At 45.9% G+C, this 19,056-nt stretch overlaps 1 protein-coding gene and 1 pseudogene across 2 annotated transcripts in view; one reads left to right on the plus strand and one right to left on the minus strand.

Annotated features, from left to right (window-relative positions):
* Positions 1-2,310: 2,310 nt before the first annotated feature.
* On the minus strand, positions 2,311-5,063 carry LOC110309784 (annotated as a pseudogene).
* Positions 5,064-9,254: 4,191 nt separating this feature from the next.
* The window catches only part of LOC110309833 (tumor necrosis factor receptor superfamily member 10B), a 16,247-nt gene continuing 6,445 nt past the window's right edge, over positions 9,255-19,056 (plus strand). The window contains exons 1-5 of one of the 2 annotated variants that reach the window (XM_021182571.2): positions 9,255-9,540; positions 13,039-13,135; positions 15,432-15,542; positions 17,163-17,271; positions 18,180-18,388. In XM_021182571.2, the coding sequence (XP_021038230.1) occupies positions 9,412-9,540; positions 13,039-13,135; positions 15,432-15,542; positions 17,163-17,271; positions 18,180-18,388 (655 nt within the window). In that variant the 5' untranslated portion in view covers positions 9,255-9,411. Of the gene's footprint in view, positions 9,541-13,038; positions 13,136-13,265; positions 13,611-15,431; positions 15,543-17,162; positions 17,272-18,179; positions 18,389-19,056 lie in introns of those variants that run through there. The other variant, XM_029468739.1, reaches the window with a different exon arrangement.

Here is a 19,056-nt window from a genome sequence, read left to right on the forward strand (position 1 = left end):
CCTACCACAGCAGCAACCCTACCACAGCAGCAACCCTACCACAGCAGCAACCCTACCACAGCAGCAACCCTACCACAGCAGCAACCCTACCACAGCCTCAACCCTATCACAGCAGCAACCCTACCACAGCAGCAACCCTACCACAGCAGCAACCCTACCACAGCAGCAACCCTACCACAGCAGCAACCCTATCACAGCAGCAACCCTACCACAGCAGCAAACCTACCACAGCCTCAACCCTACCACAGCAGCAACCCTACCACAGCAGCAACCCTACCACAGCAGACCCCGAGGATTCCGACACTGCTGAAGCACAAGAAAAAAGACCCTGAAATAGCCTGAAGTATCTATGAATATGATAGAGGTCCTTAAACAGGAAATGAATAAATACCTTAAAGAAATCTGTGAAAACAAAAATAGTAGAAGAAGGAAATGAAGAAAACAGTTCAATACCTGCAAGCGGAAATAGAAAAGCTACTGTCAAGAAACACATCTCATATCAAGAATAGATATTACCTCAGGGTAACAAGTTGGAAAAAAGCAAGTGGACTTAAGAAGCAAGCTGGCATAGCCATTTTAATATCTGACAAAATAGACCTCAAGCCAAAACTAGTCAGAAGAGATAGAGAAGGACACTACATACACATCAAATAAAGATCTGCCAAGATGACATTGCCATTTTTAACATTTATGCATCAAACACAAGGACTCTCAAATTTGTAAAGGAAACACCACTACAACTTAAATCACACAATGATCCTCACACAGTGATAGTGGGAGACTTCAATACCCAACTTTGGCAAGTAGACAGGTCATTCAGACAAACCAAAATAGAGGAATGCTGGACCTAACTAACTACATCATAAACCAAATGGACCTAATAGATATTTCCAGTACATTTCACCAAAACACAAAGGAATATACTTTCTTTTTAACATCTCATAGAATGGTCCCTAAGACTAACCACTTACTCAGATACAAATCAAGGCTCAACAAACACAAGAAAACTGAAATAACACTCTGCAGCCTGTCTAAACATCACAGTTTAAAACAGGTTATCAGCAACAAGAGAAAACTTACAAACTCATGGAAACTCTCTACTGAATGAAAAATGGGTCAAAGACAGAAATTAAAGACTTTCTAGACTTGAATGAAAGTGAATACACAACATACCCAAACTTATGAGGCACAATGAAGGCTGTTCTAAGAGGCAAGTTCTCAGCACTAATATCCCATACTAGCAACTGAACAGCACACCTGAAAGCTCTAGAACAAAAACAAGAAGTCACACCCAAAAGGAGTAAATAGCAGGACATTAACAAATCTGGGGCTGGCAAGATGGCTCACAAGTTAAGAGCATCGGTTACTCTTCCAGAGATCCTGAGTTCAATTCCCAGCAACCACATGGTGGCTCACAACCATCTATAAGGGGATCCAATGCCCTCTTCTAGCATGTGGTTGAACATACGGCAGAGCAGCCATACGTTAAAGAAAGAAAGAAAATTTTAAAAAGAAGAAATTAACAAATTCAGATCTGAAATCAATAAGATAGAAACAACAAGAAAGCAACACAGAAAGAATCAATGAAATAGAGTTGTTTCTTTGAAAGAATGAATAAGAGAGACAAGCCTGTGTCCAAGTTAACTAAAAGATGGAGAGAAGATCCGAACTAACAAAGTCAGAAATGAAAGGGGGACAGAACAGGAGACAGACACCAAAGAAACTCAGAGAATCACAATGGCATACTTTAAAAAACCTGCACTCCAACAAACTGGAAAATCTAAAAGAAATGGATAGTTTTCTCAACACATGCAACTTTTTTTTAAAGGCAGGTGTTACTTTTTAACTAGTTACAGTCACCCTAACACGTACACAGCTGTGTTACATTTCTCTCTGAAATGCATACCTTACAAAGGTGCATAATGTGTAGTTAGTAGTGGGATAGATAGCTCAAGTCACGTTGGCTGGGGGGGAAATGGAACAATGGGAGAGAAATCTGACTTGTTTGGGCAAAGGCACTTTGACTCAAGCATAAATGCATCTCCCATGTAAATAAAGAACAGATAGTAAACGCTGGCCCTTTCATTGCCACCCGTGACTTAAAAGTAGGACAGACATGGGCCCCGCCTCCCAGTCCATCTTAAAGAACCCACTAGGACATTCCTCTATAAGTGCTTTAGCTATCCCCACTCTGTCCACCTCTAACAGTGGGTTAAGGATCAGAAAGCATTTCATATAAAAATTACAACAGTGGGTTGGTTTTATGTTTTCCCAAATGTATGTTCCATCCGAAGCAGTTGCCTTTTCCTCTCATTTCTGTGTGGAGAGAGACCCATCTGTTGAGTAAATAGCACTGCTCATCCTGCAGTCCTCTGTCCTCATGGAGTCTGTGAGATCTTCTTGTCCGCATCTTCGTCCTGTGCTGAGGACCTGGAGGCAGGTCTTCAGGTGGTGAGTGACGTGGCACTTGGTTAGATCGACCTTTCTACATTGTTTGCAGACATAATCTCATTTTCCTCCGGGAGAATTGAGATGCTTCTTCAAGTGGGTTGTTCTCAAGAACAGTTTATCGCACTTCGGACGCTCGGTCTGGCGTTCTTGCGGGCGGATGAGCACGGGCTGCTTGAGGCCCTGTCTCCGCAGGAACAGCTTGTCACAGGAATCACACTTGAGATTCTTCTCACCCGTGTGGATGGCCATATGAGAATCCAGGTGAGCCTTCTGTGTGAGAGACTTGTCCCACAAAGTACACCTATCATTCTTCTGACCTGTGTGCATGTTGAGGTGTGTCTATCGGTTGCTTGGATCACCAAAAGCCTTGCTACAAAAATCACACCTGTGGGGGTTCATACCCTATTCCCCCCCATATGACCCATTAAGTGCATGTAGAGTTTGAAAGGAGAGATAAAAGCCTCGGGGTACGGAGAATACTTCCTTTCCTTGCTGTGGCTTGGCCCGTGGCTGCTGCTGTGGCCCTGGCTAGGGAGATGATTATGGATGTGGCTGGTCAGATGAGCTGTGAACTCTGACTAGGAATTGTACTCCTTGCCACAGTTACAGAGGTACACATCTGGGTGTTCAAGAACACTTACCTGTTGAGCATAATTCTGGCTGTAATAGAAAAGCAGCTCACTTTCAGGAGGGATGTCTTGTGAGGTACAGAGATAGATTTTTCCATCATGGGGCTAGGCCACCAAATTCTGTTCTTCACGGTTCCTAGCTTTGCACACACACACACACACACAAATCATCTAATTACACACATTTTCATCAGTTGCAATGATGCAGAATTCTAGGACACCATCGTGGTATATCTTCCAGACATGGTTAACTGCCTTATCTGTCCACTCTGCTACTTCCAAGGAGTGACTCTGCTGACCAATTAGAGGCCCGAAGCAAGTCGACACAGGAATGGTTTCTGCAGTCCATATACCAACATCTGTTCCTACAGTGGACTGGCAGAGAACAACCTGCTTCAGGGGGGATAGTCTTGTTCTGCTCTCTATTGGTGTGTCAGGAACAAAGTCACTGGTCTATGATCAGGGCAATCTGAGGGGTAGGCTCAGTCACAAAGAGTGCACCAAATTGTAAACAAGGTTGCCATGTTTTTCTTGTTTGAGTTGGAGTCTTCCATTTGCAGTGAAGATGGTACAAAAGACAAGCTGTCTGAGGATACATCTACATGACCTGTCCCTATGGCAACCTTCTGCGTGACGGAAGAGACCGTCACAGGCTCTAGACTAAGGCCAACTTCACGGAGGAAAACAGATTCTAGGGAGTCGAGGTTGTGTGAGGTAGAGAGTGCCATGTCTACAGACTTGGTGCTCATGGCCACGGTGTGGATGGAGTCACTGAGGGTACTGTCAGACATCCCATTGACCCGGTTTGCAATGTGGTCAGTCTCCATGACCATAGGAAGCTCCAGACCATTCCCATGAATGGGCATCACACCACCATGTCCTACGGTGTCTGCTGTAAGGCTGTTGCTCACAGAATCCACAGAGAGAGGCTCATGACTTCTGGAGCCACTTGGGATTTGGGAATGCTCTCCTGTAACACCGTCCATTGTAAGCTCCTCTGCCATTCCATCTGTGGAGATTGGGCTGGTAACCCTAGAAACATTCTCCATAGTGATTGTTGTGTCCAATGCTACTTCATGGCCTTCATTAGGATGAAGACTTTGGGTACTATGTGTGTTTACAGAGTGAGAGTCTATTGAAACAATGTCTAGTTCTAATCCAACACTTCCATTGGCCTGATAGGGATCCAGTGCTGAAGGGTTGTATTGCTGTATTTCCATCAACATTTATTTTTTTTTAAAAGATTTATTTATTTATTATATGTAAGTACACTGTAGCTGTCTTCAGACACTCCAGAAGAGGGCGCCAGATCTCGTTACGGATGGTTGTGAGCCACCATGTGGTTGCTGGGATTTGAACTCTGGACCTTCGGAAGAGCAGTCAGGTGCTCTTACCCACTGAGCCATCTCACCAGCCCTCCATCAACATTTATAGAGTTGGGATGGATATACTGAGGAGGTGGTCTGTCAGCTAAATAAGATAAAATGCCAGGTAGAATGGTTCTGAAGTACCCGCTCTCTAGGTGAGGGTAAGGTGGTGGAAGTAGGGTATAGTTTCTTTTTTTTTTAAAGATTTATTTATTTATTATACGTAAGTACACTGTAGCTGTCTTCAGACACTCCAGAAGAGGGCGCCAGATCTCGTTTCGGATGGTTGTGAGCCACCATGTGGTTGCTGGGATTTGAACTCTGGAAGAGCAGTCGGGTGCTCTTACCCACTGAGCCATCTCACCAGCCCCCAGGGTATAGTTTCTTTCAGGTAAACCACACATTACCCACGGGGAGCATCAGAGACAAGGCAGAAGGCAGAGAGCTCAGGGACAGACCCCAGGTTCGGAATTGCCACTGGAAGTTCTGGGGTAGGGATGGCACTGTGAGAAGAGGCAGCCAAACCCAGGTGACTTCCAGAGCCTGGCAGGGCATTGCTCACAGAGGATGAAGACAGCAGCTCCATCCCCACTGGACTCAAATTCCTGTTATTCATCCTGCGAGTTCAGGGTGGGGGGCAGGCATCTGATAGGTGCGCGCTGGGGCCGATGTCACATGCTACCACATCCTGCCATTGGCCAATGCCTTCCCGCACCACCTGACGTCTCCGAGGGCCGGCGACTCCGGGCTGGGTGCCCGGGGCTGTTTTCCCAGAAGCTGGCAGCCTGTAGGGACGAGCCCTGGCCCAGCCGCCTGGCTATTCAGCGATCAGAAGTCAGCCCTGATCCCGGGCCAGCGCCCAAGTCAGGCCCGCCTTCACAGGGCCGCACCCTGGAGGCAGGTTTCCGGCTTCTCAGCCTCTGGGGACCGTTTCCCACACCAACTACCTATTAAGGTTATATCAATATCAGATAAGCTCTGGTGAAATAGAAGCAGCCATTCAAACAAACAAACAAACAAACCAGGACCAGATGGAATTAGCACAGAATTCTACCAAACATTCAAAGAAGAATTAATTCCAATACTCCTCAAATTCCCAAATTAGTTCACAAAATAGAAACAGAAGGAACATTGCCCAGTTCACTTTTCACCCTGGTGCATAAACCACATAAAGACCTAACAAAGAAAGAATTGCAGAACAATTTCCTTTGGGAACATAGATGCAAAAATACTCAAATACTTTCAAACTAAGTCCAAGAACACATAAAAAGATCATCCACCATGATCAAGTAGGCTTCATCCCAGAGATGCAAGGATGGTTCAACATACAGAAATCAATAAACGGGGGCTGGTGAGATGGCTCAGTGGGTAAGGGCACCCAACTGCTCTTCCGAAGGTCCGGAGTTCAAATCCCAACAACCACATGGTGGCTCACAACCATCCCTAACGAAATCTGACAACCTCTTCTGGAGTGTCTGAAGACAGCAACAGTGTACTTACATTAAATAAATAAATAAATAAATATCTAAAAGAAATAAAAGAATTCTTAAAAAAAAAGAAATCAATAAACGTAATTTACCATATAAAAAGCCAAAAGACAAAAAAAAAATAATGCCCAAAGCATATGATTGTTTCATTACATGCAGGAAAGGCCTTTGACAAAATGCAACACCTCTTCATTATAAAGGTCCTGGAGAGGACAGTGATACAAGGGACAAAATAAAGACAGTTCAGCGAGCCCATAGCCAACATCAATGCAAATGGAGAGAAACTCAAAACAATTCCACTAAAATCAGGAACAAGGCAAGATTGTCTACTTTTCTCATACCCATTTAATATAGACCTTCAAGTCTTAGCTAGAGCAATAAGGCAGCTGAAGGAGATCAAGGGGATACAAATTGGAAAGGAAGAAGTGAAAGTATCTATTTGCAAATGATATGATAGTATGCATATGTCACCCTAAAAATTCCTCCAGAAAACTCCCATAGCTGATAAACACTTTCATCAAAATAGCAGGAAATAAAATTACGCATGAAAATCTGTAGTCATCTATCTACAAATGACAAATGGACCAAGAAAGAAATAACACTTTTACGATAGCTTCAAGTTATGTATCGTAACTCTAACCAAGCAAACTCTAATCTATAACTAGGTCATAATCTATATATACATTATATGTAATATACAAATATAACAAGATCATACACGATCTGACCAGTGTGTGAAACACAATCATATTTACTATGTAGATGTAGCAAGCAATTTCAAAGTAACAGATTAACAATAGTATCCAGATGTTTCAGAAACATTTTAAAAGGGTGTGTGGCACTTGTGGTGATTATGGAAGAGGAAAATGGGAAATGGTGGTGTGGGGGAGGGGTGATTATACACCAGTGTTGGGGATGTAAATTAGGACAACTGTGGAGGCTCTGCACAAAGTGGAAAGTAGAACTCCTGAATAGCCAGAAGTCTTACTCTCAGGCACAGACTCAGATCACCAAAATTGGTGCTTAAAGGTAATTTGGCTCCTGCCCACCCTGTAAAGAGAAGGAATTCTACCATTCATCAGCGCATGACTGGAACTGGAAGACAGCATGCCAGGTCGGCCAAAGAGAAGGAATGCAGCATGGTCTATGGCCGTGGTTCTCCACCTTCCTAACACTGCCACCCTTTAATACAGTTCCTCATGTTGTGGTGACCCCCACATTGTTTTCAATCACAACTGAAATTTTGCTACTATTATGAATTGCTGTGGAAATATCTGGTATTTCCTATGGTCTTAGGTAAGCCCTGAGAACAACTGACACATGGTGTTGGTTACAAAATCTCCCTACCTCCACCTTGGCAGTAGATTTGACTTCTAGGGGTAATCAAGGCAGAGTGCAACGTTATTGTCTTGTTAATTTGGGCCTGTGTTTCTGGCCAAATTACAAACACATCCCTATACACTGTCCATCTGCCTCCTCCTGGCTGTTCTGTAAAGTGAATGTCTCATAGGACTCAGAAGGGAGTAATGACTTACGGCTCTATCTCCTGACCCTGGGAGTATAGACCAAGCACACCCAGGAGAGGGGGTCGTGATCTCACAGGCCGCACATGGGCCACTTGCAGCCCCATCCAGTTTCCAGGTATGTCCCATGATACATCAGCCTTTGCTCATGGACTCTCCCTCCTCCGTGGCCTCGTGGGATCTGTGCCGAGACCCTGGAAGGCCAGCTGGCCACAGTGTCTCCAAGCAGCTTCGAGCTGCTTCTTGTAATGCTGGCATCATCTGAGCCAATCGGGGAGAACTCGGGTGATTAGACAGAAGTTAGATTTTTCTTTCTTTTGAGACAGGGTCTCTATTATGTAGCTGTAGCTGTCCTGGAACTCTCTATGCAGACCAGGCAGGCCTTGAACTCACAGAGATCCACCTGCCTCTGCCTCCCAAGTCCTGGAATGAAAGGGTGCACCACCATGCCTGGCACCAGAAGACAGATTCTTAACAAACTGAATACTTTATTTTGGTACTAGAAAGCTTACAGAATTATGTCAGACTTTAAGCAACATACTTCTTTGAAAATATGCATTTCCCCCCTACAAAATTTTGTTTGGGGTTGTGGATTAAGAAGTAAACTGAGGCAAATGTGACGATGTTTGTTCAGTGATATTCTATACTGGAAATCTGGAGGCCTGAAGCAGATAGAAATTCAAACTCTTGTTATAATTGGTTTGCTTTTTCAAGACAGGGTTTCACAACATAGTTCTGGCTGTCCTGGAACTCACTATGTAGACCAGTATGGCCTTGAACTCACAGAGATCCACTTGCCTCTACCTCCTGAGTGCAGAGATTAAAGGCACCAGTACACCTGCATGTATATGTATGTATATGTACATGTATATATGTGTATATATTATATAATGTGTATATGTGAGATATATGTATATACATATATGTGTGTATATATACATACACACACACACACATATATATATATAAATGTGGAGAGAGAGATTGATTGAGATTGTGAAATTACCAGAATGCACTGATGTGGGCAGATGAGATCATCTATTCTTTTTGTTTGTTTGTGTTTTGTTGGTTTAGGGGTGTGTGTGTGTGTGTGTGTGTGTGTGTGTGTGTGTGGTTTTTTAAAGACATGGTTTCTCTGTGTAGCCCTGGCTGTCCTGAAATTCACTCTGTAGACCATGCTGGACTCTAACTCAGAGACCGGCCTGCCTCTGCTTGTGCTAGGATTGAAGGGCTTTACCACCACGGCTAAGTGTGTGCAGTGTTCCAAACGTTACAGAGACGGGGATTGATTTTGCTTCTGTTACTGGGGTGAGACCATCCATTCTATCATTTCCTTTTCTGCATTCTCAGATACTGCCTGGTAGCGTACAACTGTAACAGAAAACAAATTCAAGAAGAGGAAGAGAAGGAGAAGAAGAGATGAAGGAAGCAGAAGATGAGGAAGGAGTACTCAGTACTACAGACATCTTCAAGTCGGCTCCTCCAGGGACACAAGCTGAAACTCAAAGGTGAATATCATATTAGTCAAAGTATGAAGGGGCAGGCAGACCTTTGAGTATTACGAGTTGGTTTTTTTTTTTTTAATAAGCATGGGAGTCTCCAATCACGACCTGACAATTATAATAAAAGTGGTGTGATTCTTTAAAAAAATAAAAGTTGTTCAGATTCTGTCGGGTGAGACTGCTCCCAAGTTTCCATAAGGATAGGGGTTGGACGCGTGATCAAGCTCCTCCTAAGGGTGGATTCCCCGCCCCCGCTCCGCCCCCACCCCTACCCCGCGCGCGCGCAAGCCTGCGGAGGTAGGAGGCACCACTAAGCATCAAGTCGCCGGGACAAGAATCCAGAACTTTTCTGGGAGTGAAGAAATCCAGAGAACTTTTTTAGGAGTGAGGGGACAGCCATCCTTCGTGGCTTTTGAGAGCTGAAGCCGCAGAATTTCGGATGAGCTGACACCATGGAGCCTCCAGGACCCAGCACGCCCACAGCCTCTGCCGCTGCCCGGGCAGATCACTACACCCCAGGCCTCGGGCCACTCCCGAAGCGCAGACTTCTGTATAGCTTTGCGTTGCTTGCTATGCTACAGGTGAGTGTGGCGCGACGTGAGCGCGGTGCCCGAAGTGGGAAGCGGGCCGGGAAAGGAAATGGCAAGGACGTGCCCTGCGAGCCGGGCGCGCACGTGCCTGCGGTGGGAGAGGTCTGACAGTGCGGGCAAACTCCGCGGGGGTCCAGATAGGCCTCAACAGGGAAGCCTAGAAGGTTCGATGGTGGGGGTGGAGTGAGAGGGTGGGGGTGGGGGACCCGAAGGTGAGGTGAGTCAGGACTGGATGGGGAGGTGGGCGGAACACTCTAGACTGGGAGGATGTGACAAGGCGCCGCTCTGGTAGAAAAAGGTCCTGACGGTAGATGAGAGGCCCCCAAAGATGGTGGGAAGAAAGTTCCGGCGTTGGGTTGGGGCTTGTGGGGGGGGCGGGGGGGGGGCGGCGAGCAGCTGGTCCAGCAAAACGCACCAGGGCACCCAAGGTGGAGCAGGGAAAGGGAGAGGGGACAGTGGGCGGAGGAAGTATCCAGTTACCCTGTAGGATCCTAAGGACAGAGAAAGGAGAAGCCAGGCCGTGGTGGGGGAGCCGGGGGGGGGGGGGGGGGGGGGGGGGGGGGGGGGGGGGGGGGGAGGGGGATGGAGACCCTCCCTAGCTGCTGGACACCTGCCATTCCCTTTCCAGGCAAGAAAGGAAGCCTTGCCTGGTGTTAGCTTTAGCTGCCAGAAAGTTCTGTTAAATTTCCGTGTCACATCACTGACTGTACTTTTTCCCGTTTCTTGGACTCTGCAACTTACTGGGCTTAAAAAAAAAGATTAAAGGGGCCCCGAAGAGGCCTAGAATCTGGCCTTTCTCCCTTCTGCCAGATGAGATTGTTGAGGGGAATTCCAGTGTCTTGGAGTCCATTGTTTCTAACTTCAAATAGAAAGGCACACAAGTGTCTTTTTAGAGACACTTATTGTATATATTCTTATATTATATTGTAGACTCATTTCTACCAGGCTGGACACAGTTCTCCACCTTCTGTTTTAATACTTCACTGTTGGGCTGGAGAGATGGCTCAGCGGTTAAGAGTCCTGACTGCTCTTCCTGAGTTCAAATCTCAGCAACCACATGGTGGCTCCCAACCATCTCTGTCATGAGATCTGATGCCCTCCCTCTTCTGGAGTGTCTGAAGACAGATACAGTGAACTTACATATAATAATAACTTACATATAATAGTAAATAAAATCTTTAAAAAAAAGAAAAGAAAGAAATACTTCACTGTTGAGGAGGAACATGCATATGTCTGAAAAATAAGTAAGTAGAATGAAGGAAGGAAGCAGAGTTAAGATGTGTTCAGGTAGTTCCAGGCAGCCCTGCCTACGGGCCAGCCTGTCCATCCTTTCTTGGCTTCTAGTTACTTTTGGTATCACTTCTTTAGCTATTTGGGGGAAAAGGAGAAGAAGAAGGAGGAGGAGGAGGAAGAGGAAGAAGAAAAAGAAGAAGAAGGAAGAAGAAGGAGAAGAAGAAGAAGAAAAAGAAGAAGAAGGAAGAAGAAGAAGAAGAAGGAAGGAGAAGAAGAAGAGGAAGAAAGAAAGAGAAGGAAAAAAAGAAGAGAAATAAGCAGAATAGTAGTTGAGAACATGGAGACATGGGTGGAGGAGTGAGCTGTTACTTTAATGGGTACAGACTTAAAGAGGTTTTTTTTGTTTTTGTTTTTTTTTTTGGTTTTTCGATACAGGGTTTCTCTGTGTAGCCCTGGCTGTCCTGGAACTCACTTTGTAGATCAGGCTGGCCTCGAACTCAGAAATCCGCCTGCCTCTGCCTCCCGAGTGCTGGGATTAAAAGCGTGCGCCACCACGCTCGGCTTAAAGAGTTTTTTTTTGTTTGTTTTTTTAAGATTTATTTATTTATTATATGTAAGTACACTGTAGCTGTCTTCAGACACTCCAGAACAGGGCATCAGACTTTGTTACAGATGGTTGTGAGCCACCATGTGGTTGCTGGGATTTGAACTTGGGACCTTTGGAAGAGCAGTCGGCGCTCTTAACCACTGAGCCATCTCACCAGCCCTTAAAGAGTTTTAAGATGAGGAGAATTCTGGGCTTTGGTTACAGGACAGTGTGAACACAGCAGTACAGGCCTTTTTGTTTAAAATGATTACGGTGTTAGTTTTACCTAATGTATACCTGAATGCGTGTAGAAAAAAAAAAACCTTTGTGCGCAGTTATCTTAGTTAGGGTTTCATTCCTGTGAGGAAACGCCACGACCACAGGCAACTTATAAAGAAAACATTTAACTGGGGCTGGCTTACACTTTCATGGGTTTAGTCCATTATCGTTATGGTGGGAAGCATGACAGCGTGCAGGCAGACTTGGTGCTGGAGGAGCAGAGAGTTCTACATCTTGATCCACAGGCAGCAAAGAGACTGTGTACCATACTGGGTATAGCTTGAGCATAGGAGACCTCAAATTCTGCCCCCACAGTGACACACTTTCTCCAACAAGGTCACACCTTCTCCAATAAGGCCACATCTCCTAATAGTGACATTCCCCATGGGCCAAGCATTCACACCCATGAGTCTATGGGGGCCATACCCACTCAAACCACCACATCCCACTCCCTGGCTCCCATAGGACTATAGCTATAGCATAATGCAAACTGCATTTGGTCAAATTTCAAAAATCTCCATAGTCTACCATAGTCTCAACAATGTTTAAAAGTCCGAAGTTCAAAGTCTATTCTGAGATTCATGCAATCTCTTAACTGTAATCCCCTATAAGATAAGAATAAAAGACAGATCACATACTTCCAACAAACAATTGCACAGGATATGCATCCAAAGCATGTGTTGTCCCACCTCAGGATCCAGATCAAAGGAAGTCTTCCTGCCTCAGGATCCGAGTCACAGGTGTGCCCTCCATTTCTGGATTGTAGTTCATTCCAAATGTAGTCTAGTTGACAACTGAGAATAGTCATCACAGCACTAAGTGACCCAAGTGACTTCAGGTGAGTGTAATACCATAGAATGTGTCTGGAGGTCAGAGGCCGGCTTCAGGTGTCAGTTCCCACTTTCCACCTCATTTGAAACAGGCAGGATCTCTTGTTCATCACTGAGTATGCTGCTGGCTGTCCCATGAGCTTCTAGGAACTTTTCATCTCCACCTCAGCCACAGGAGTTCTGGGATTTCAGATGTGTACTGTTGTGTCTGGCTTTATATTGAGTTTTGGGAATCTGAACTCAGGTCCTTGTGATTGTGTGGCAAGTGTATTTATCCACAGAGCCATCTTTTTAAGTCTTGACTGCAGTTTTAAAAACTGGGGGTGAGGGGCAGAAATAGTCACCCACATGATTAACTGGTCACATAGGAAACAAGACAGTATATTAGAGGATGCATGCTGTTTCTAGTTGAGAAAACATAAATTTAAAGACTTTCCTCTAATTTTACACTATATATACTGTGTATGTATATATACAAACTTATTTTTTTTTTAATAGGAAAGAATAAAAGACAGGTGAGACCCAAAGCCACTTAAGGCAGTTCCTGCTTTGTTTCCACAGGTTGTCTTTGTTCCAGTAACAGCTAACTCAGCCCATGATCGCCTAGCTCACCAACAACGGCCGGAGGAAAGCCCATCAGGAGGACTCTGTCCAGCAGGTACATTCTAGAGTGATGGCCGGTCTTTGTCTCTGATTCCCACCCCACCCACCCACCCCCGGCTCCACGGTCTTGCAATTCCCATTTCTTTGCTGACCTAGATTTTTATTCATCATTTTCTAAATTCAAGGTCATGAAGATTTATCTTCACGATGTTTTGCCTGCATGTTTTCTATTTTGGTATGTTTCCATTAAGATATTTTGAACTAATTTTTTGTGCACAGAATCAGGTAAGGGCCCAGCTTCTTATTTTATACAGAGCTATCCAGTTCCTTTCTTTTTTTTTTTTTTCCTGGATCCAAGCTAGGGCCTCACTCATGCTAGGACATCTGAGAGGAGTCTCAGTGAGGATTAGTATTGATAGTGTAGGGGACCCAAACCAGTGACTCATCGCATGAACATTTGCAAGTAAATGTGTGAACAGAAGGGTACGTGACACACTGTGACGGCGAGACCTGCATGACACACTGTGACGGTGAGACCTTTTTTTTTTTCTTTTTAATTAGTTTTCTATTTTCTTTGGGGGAGAGAAGTTACAAGGGTGGATATTGGATATTGAAGAACTGGGAATGGGTGGGTTTGGGGTACATGATGTGAAATTCATGAATAATCAATAAAAATTATGGGGAAAAACTCACTGGTTGATACTGAAACTCACAAGATTTGCCCATCGTGGCCACATTGGAAACAGACAAGTGATCTAGTGAACCCCAAATCCATCTTTGACAGGATGTTTGGGGTTAAGTAGGGGCCAGAGGTATGTACTGTTTTGTTGTTGTTTTCATAATTTTTAACGTTTTATTTTTTGTCTTCTGTACATTGGTGTTTTGCCTGCACGTGTGTCTGTGTGAGGGGGTCAGAACTGGTCCCCTGGAACTGGAGTTACAGAGAGCTGTGAGCTGCTATGTGGGTTCTAGGAATTGAGCCCAGGTCTTCTAGAAGAGTGGCCAGTGTTCTTACTTAGCCTCTGAGCCATCTCTCCAGCCCCCAGAGTTATTGACCCATCAATATTTTGTCCCCATTATGTCTTGCAGGGTAGTAGTCTGACAACTGCAAATCTTGTTCCTTATAAGTTTCTTTATCCCGGCCTAGCCATAGGCTTCATCTTTTTTTTTTTCTTTTCCCAGTAAAAGATTTCCAGTTTGTTGGCATTCAGTGTCTCAGTAGTCTTATACTCAAAGGAAGAGGTCACAAAGTGTCACTTTGGCAGATTCCCAGTTCTTCTAGAAGGCCCATTACAGTCCTTCGGTTTCTGGCCACTCCCTTGTGCTCTCTGCGGGCACCACTGCAGAGATACGGGGCTTCTTGGCCTTCTGTAGACGCTGCCTTCCTCCCTTTTGGCCATGGCTTCAGCCTCCCTCCTTCCAGGAATGAATGGGAGGGACAGGTGGCAGATGCTGAGAAGACAACCGTTCACATGTACGTGACTCTCTGCTGGAGCCACCTGTCTTGAGGACAATCCAATTCTGCTGAGCAGTGCAGGCATACACAAAGGACAGACAGGGAGGCCATCTATTCCTTCCCTGTACAGACTCTGTCACAAGGAACACTGCCTCCTACTCCAATCAGTGGAGGCCCGATAGGGATGTAGGCCTGAGGTCCCAGGAGTGCTTGGCAGTGATGCCTCGGGAAATAGAATGGGTACCAGATTGTTTCATCGTGAGGTGGCTTCCACAGTCTGCTTATATAGATACTTGTCTCTTTTACAAGTTACCTACTTCGTTGGTGTACCAAAGTTCACAATATTCATTCATAATCCTCTTTCTTCTATTGGGTGATGGGAGTCTTAGATTTAGCCCAGACTGACATGCAGTGCTTGTGTAGACCAGTCTTGCCTTGAATTGTTTCTGTCTACATGGTAAGTTCTAGGCTAGCCAGAGCTATATAGTGAGACACTGTTCAAAAAACAAACAAAATAAAATAAAACAGAGGAAGACAAGAAAATTCTCTCAGCCGGGCGTGGTGGCGCACGCCTTTAATCCCAGCACTCGGGAGGCAGAGGCAGGTGGATTTCTGAGTTCGAGGCCAGCCTGGTCTACAAAGTGAGTTCCAGGACAGCCAAGGGTATAGAGAAACCCTATCTCAAAAAACCAAAAAAAAAAAAAAAAAAAAAAAAAAAAAAAAGAAAGAAAGAAAGAAAAGAAAATGCTCTCTAGACATGCCCACAGCCAGTCTGATGCAGGCAGTCCCTCAGTTGTGATAACCATTTCCCAAGTATGTCTAACTAGGGCACTCGTCTTCACCACAGCTCTGAGAATCCTGAAGTTTGCTTAATCAGTTTTCTTTCCATCCTCAGGCCAGTACCTATCCTCCTCAGGGAACTGCAAGCCTTGCAGAGAGGGTTTTGACTTCACCAACCATTCCAACCATCTGCATTCATGTATTCGCTGCACAGTCTGTAAGAGAGGTACAGAGCAAAGAGGCCCTTCCCACAGGAGGGGCATGGGCAGGGGGATTCATAACTGCAGTGAACTGGGAAACCTCAATTCCAGCCATCTTGATCTTCATTCTTCCCTGTTCTCCACCTGTCTTTAGTTCAATGGGACAAAACCAAAAGTTGTGCTGTGTTTTAGGAATCATTGATACCATCTGTTAAGAATGGGGTAATGTGCCCTGTGGAGCCCCCCCCCTCCCCCCCTGTACCCTCAGATGCATTGTGGGACAGTTGCCACTGCCCTTATCATGAACAGACTTATAAACTTGGCACATGTGGTGAACAGGAGGTACCCCAGTGTCACCTATGCAAGGACTTGTCCCAAGGAGTGATGGGGTTCCATGGAGCATGTGACATTGGAGCTGGGCCTTGAAGGATAGATACCGGGTTCTAAGTGGGACAGGGAGGTCTCCAGGCAGAGTTGCAGAATTGGGTGAAGAGGCCTGAACGTTTGGCATAGGGACTAATTCCATTCTGGGTCCAGCCTGAGTCTGCTCAACTCTGCAGTGGATTTGATAGCCATCAGCAAACCTCGAGCCACCATGGGTAGTGGCCTGCTTTGCATTCTCCAGGCATGAAGGTCAGACATGTGGGTCATGGGCTGTAATGCCAGCCTAGAAAGCAAAAGAGCCACAGCGAGTCTCCTCTCTGTCCCTGTGGTCACTCTTCAGTTGTGGGTGACATGGTACGTTCTATTCTTCCTCTCAGGAGCCATCAGCTTCTTTCTTAGTACTGGCTGCCTTCAAGTCCTGTGAGATCTAAGGCCACTCCCTCTAGAGCATAAACTTCAACACATATTCGTCTTTCCAGTTGTGGGCCTGCTGAAGCGTTTGGGTCGTGGGTTATTGTTTTGGTCTCTTGTCAGGAGAAGCTCTAACAAAAGTGCTTACAGAAGAAAGGGTTAAACTGGCTCACAGCAAGGGTACCGCCCAGGGTTGCCCAGGAAGCAGCTACTCAGCTCTCCTTCTCAGTGAGTGCTAGGCACCTGAGCTCAGCTCAGTTCCCCTCTTCATACAGTTCAGGGACCTAGTCCAAGGGATGGTGCCACCCAGACAGGATGAGTCTTCCCACCCAGTGAGCTTAATCAAGATCATCCCCCACAGACATTCCCAGGGGCCTGTTTCCCAGATGACTCTAGATCTTTATCAAGTTAACAATTGAGATTGGTCATCATCATCAGTAACATAAAAGGTAGTGGTTGAGTGGATTAGGGCTGGGTTCCCAGCTGCTTCTGGGCTAGACTCTCTTGTTGCAGTCTCTAGGGTCATGAGCGGTGTGAGCACTCAGTCTCTGCTTCTTAAGGTTCCTCCTTAAGAGGATCATCCTCTGTGCATCCCTTGCACCCGTCTTCAGGATCTTTGAACGATTCTTCCTTCCAAACCTGATTCATGGGGTCATGAATTGTGTTCCTTTTGTATGGCCCTGAGTATGCATAGCTGCTCATGGGAGCCATCATTTGAATGTCTGGGGTGTGGTGTTATAGAATCTGGTCCTCGATATTACTTCCGAAGTTCAGTTGAGGTGAAGCAGAAGTGTGCGCTGAGGAAATGTTCCCATGGTAACCAGAAAAACTCTTCCCTCAAACCCTTACAGATAAAGTCCAAAAAATCCCATGCAGCATAACCAGAAATACGGAGTGTCAATGCAAACCAGGCACCTTTGAAGATAAAGACTCCACTGAGATCTGCCAGCCATGCTCTAAGTATGATACAGGGGCTCTGGAACCCCTACAAGCCCAGAGGAACCCCAGAAGACCCTACCTTCTTTGTATTCTTCTCTTTCCCTCCAACCCCGTGGAGTTCCCACACCATAGGGTATCGTTAAACCCTTGGGGTCTTCTGAGCCTGCTGTTATCTCTCCATGTCCGACTGGAAGTCTCTCCACATCCCTGTCCTCCGTCAGTCAGCAGGCCCTTCCTCTTCTTGACCACTTGTTCTTTTCCTTTGGCCAGATAATCTGTCTTCTGTCCACACACATGGACCATGGGAAAAAGTAGGCCATAGCCTGGCTTGGGTTTATTTACACTCTTTCAGGGTTCTTGTGCAGCCAGTGGCTTATAAAGACAAAAGTACTGCAGCCCGCAAAAGGCTGTGTGTGTGTGTGTGTGTGTGTGTGTGTGTGTGTGGTGGTATGTGTGAGGTATGGGTGTATGTGTGTGTGTCCCTGTGTGTATGTCCCTTCGGGTTCTCAGAGGCACCTGAGCCCACTCAGCCAGCCTTGCTTCAGGAGCCTGACCTGTCAGTGCCACCTGTCTCTACTTCAGGAGTTTGAGGGAGAAAAGGCCAACAAAGGGACATGGCTCAATAGTGACCACATGGGCTTCTTCCCTTCCCTTTTCTAACTTAGGGTCTTCCTGTGGGCCAAGACAGCTTAACACACATCCTATACAAAAGATAGAAGGGCTACCACCGTGCCTATGGGGGTTCCCCCAAGGTCTGTACTGTGTGTGCCCAGATGTAGGGACAAATATCGAATGTGGACACATGGAGACTATCTTTTTCTTCATTACCATCTCAGGGATGCTGGGCAGAGTGGGTGACTACCCTTTTAGCCCTTCTGGCCAGCAGCCTTCTCACAAAATCTTATCATTTGTTTCTTGTGTACACCCAGCTGCACTGACGGGGAAGACGAAGAGACTTCCTGTACCCCGAAGGCAAACCGGAAGTGTGTCTCCAAAAAGGCTGGGGCATCTCTGCATAACCTAGGCCTCTGCATAGGACTCCCAGTTGCAGCAGTGCTGCTGCCGTTTGGAGCTCTGTTTGTCTGGAAGCCTGGAGCATTGAGGCGATGGTTGCTCTATATGAGAAGAACTTATCCATGTAAGCGTAGGCTGAGGGCAGGTCCCCTGGACACTGGATCTCACTCTCTGTGACCTGCCCTTCTCCTTCAGGATTGTCCTCCCTGTCTCCCAAACCCATGTGTCCTTGAAGCCTAGATCTGTCTTGTTCCTGTGATTCACATTCCATCTCCCACTTCCCCCCAAACAGCAAAAATCCAGACTCTGACCAGTGCCTCTCACTGACGGTTCCCTAGTCCTCTTAGTGCCTCCGTCTGCTGACCTAGGCTTAGTCCTGGAAGCCTCTAGCCTCTGTACAATCTAATCCAGGCCTAGAATGTTCTCAGTCTCTGAGACTTACTGCTGACTAAGCTCACTCTTTCTAGTTCTTTCGGAACTCTGGCTGGCTGGTTCAACTCAGCTGTTCCTCTCCAGACTGATTCAGTCTGGCTTCTTTTTCTGCCGCTCCTGAATTGCTCTGCTTGACCTCAAATTAACTCTGTCGATCTGTTCTAATCTTCTGGCTTCTTTTTTTTTTCTTTTTTTTAAGATTTATTTATTTATTATATGTAAGTACACTGTAGCTGTCTTCAGACACTCCAGAAGAGGGCATCAGATCTCGTTACGGATGGTTGTGAGCCACCATGTGGTTGCTGGGATTTGAACTCTGGACCTTCGGAAGAGCAGTCGGGTGCTCTTACCCACTGAGCC

Source organism: Mus caroli, chromosome 14, assembly GCF_900094665.2.
Source record: "Mus caroli chromosome 14, CAROLI_EIJ_v1.1, whole genome shotgun sequence".
In the NCBI taxonomy this organism is placed as follows: Eukaryota; Metazoa; Chordata; class Mammalia; order Rodentia; family Muridae; genus Mus; species Mus caroli.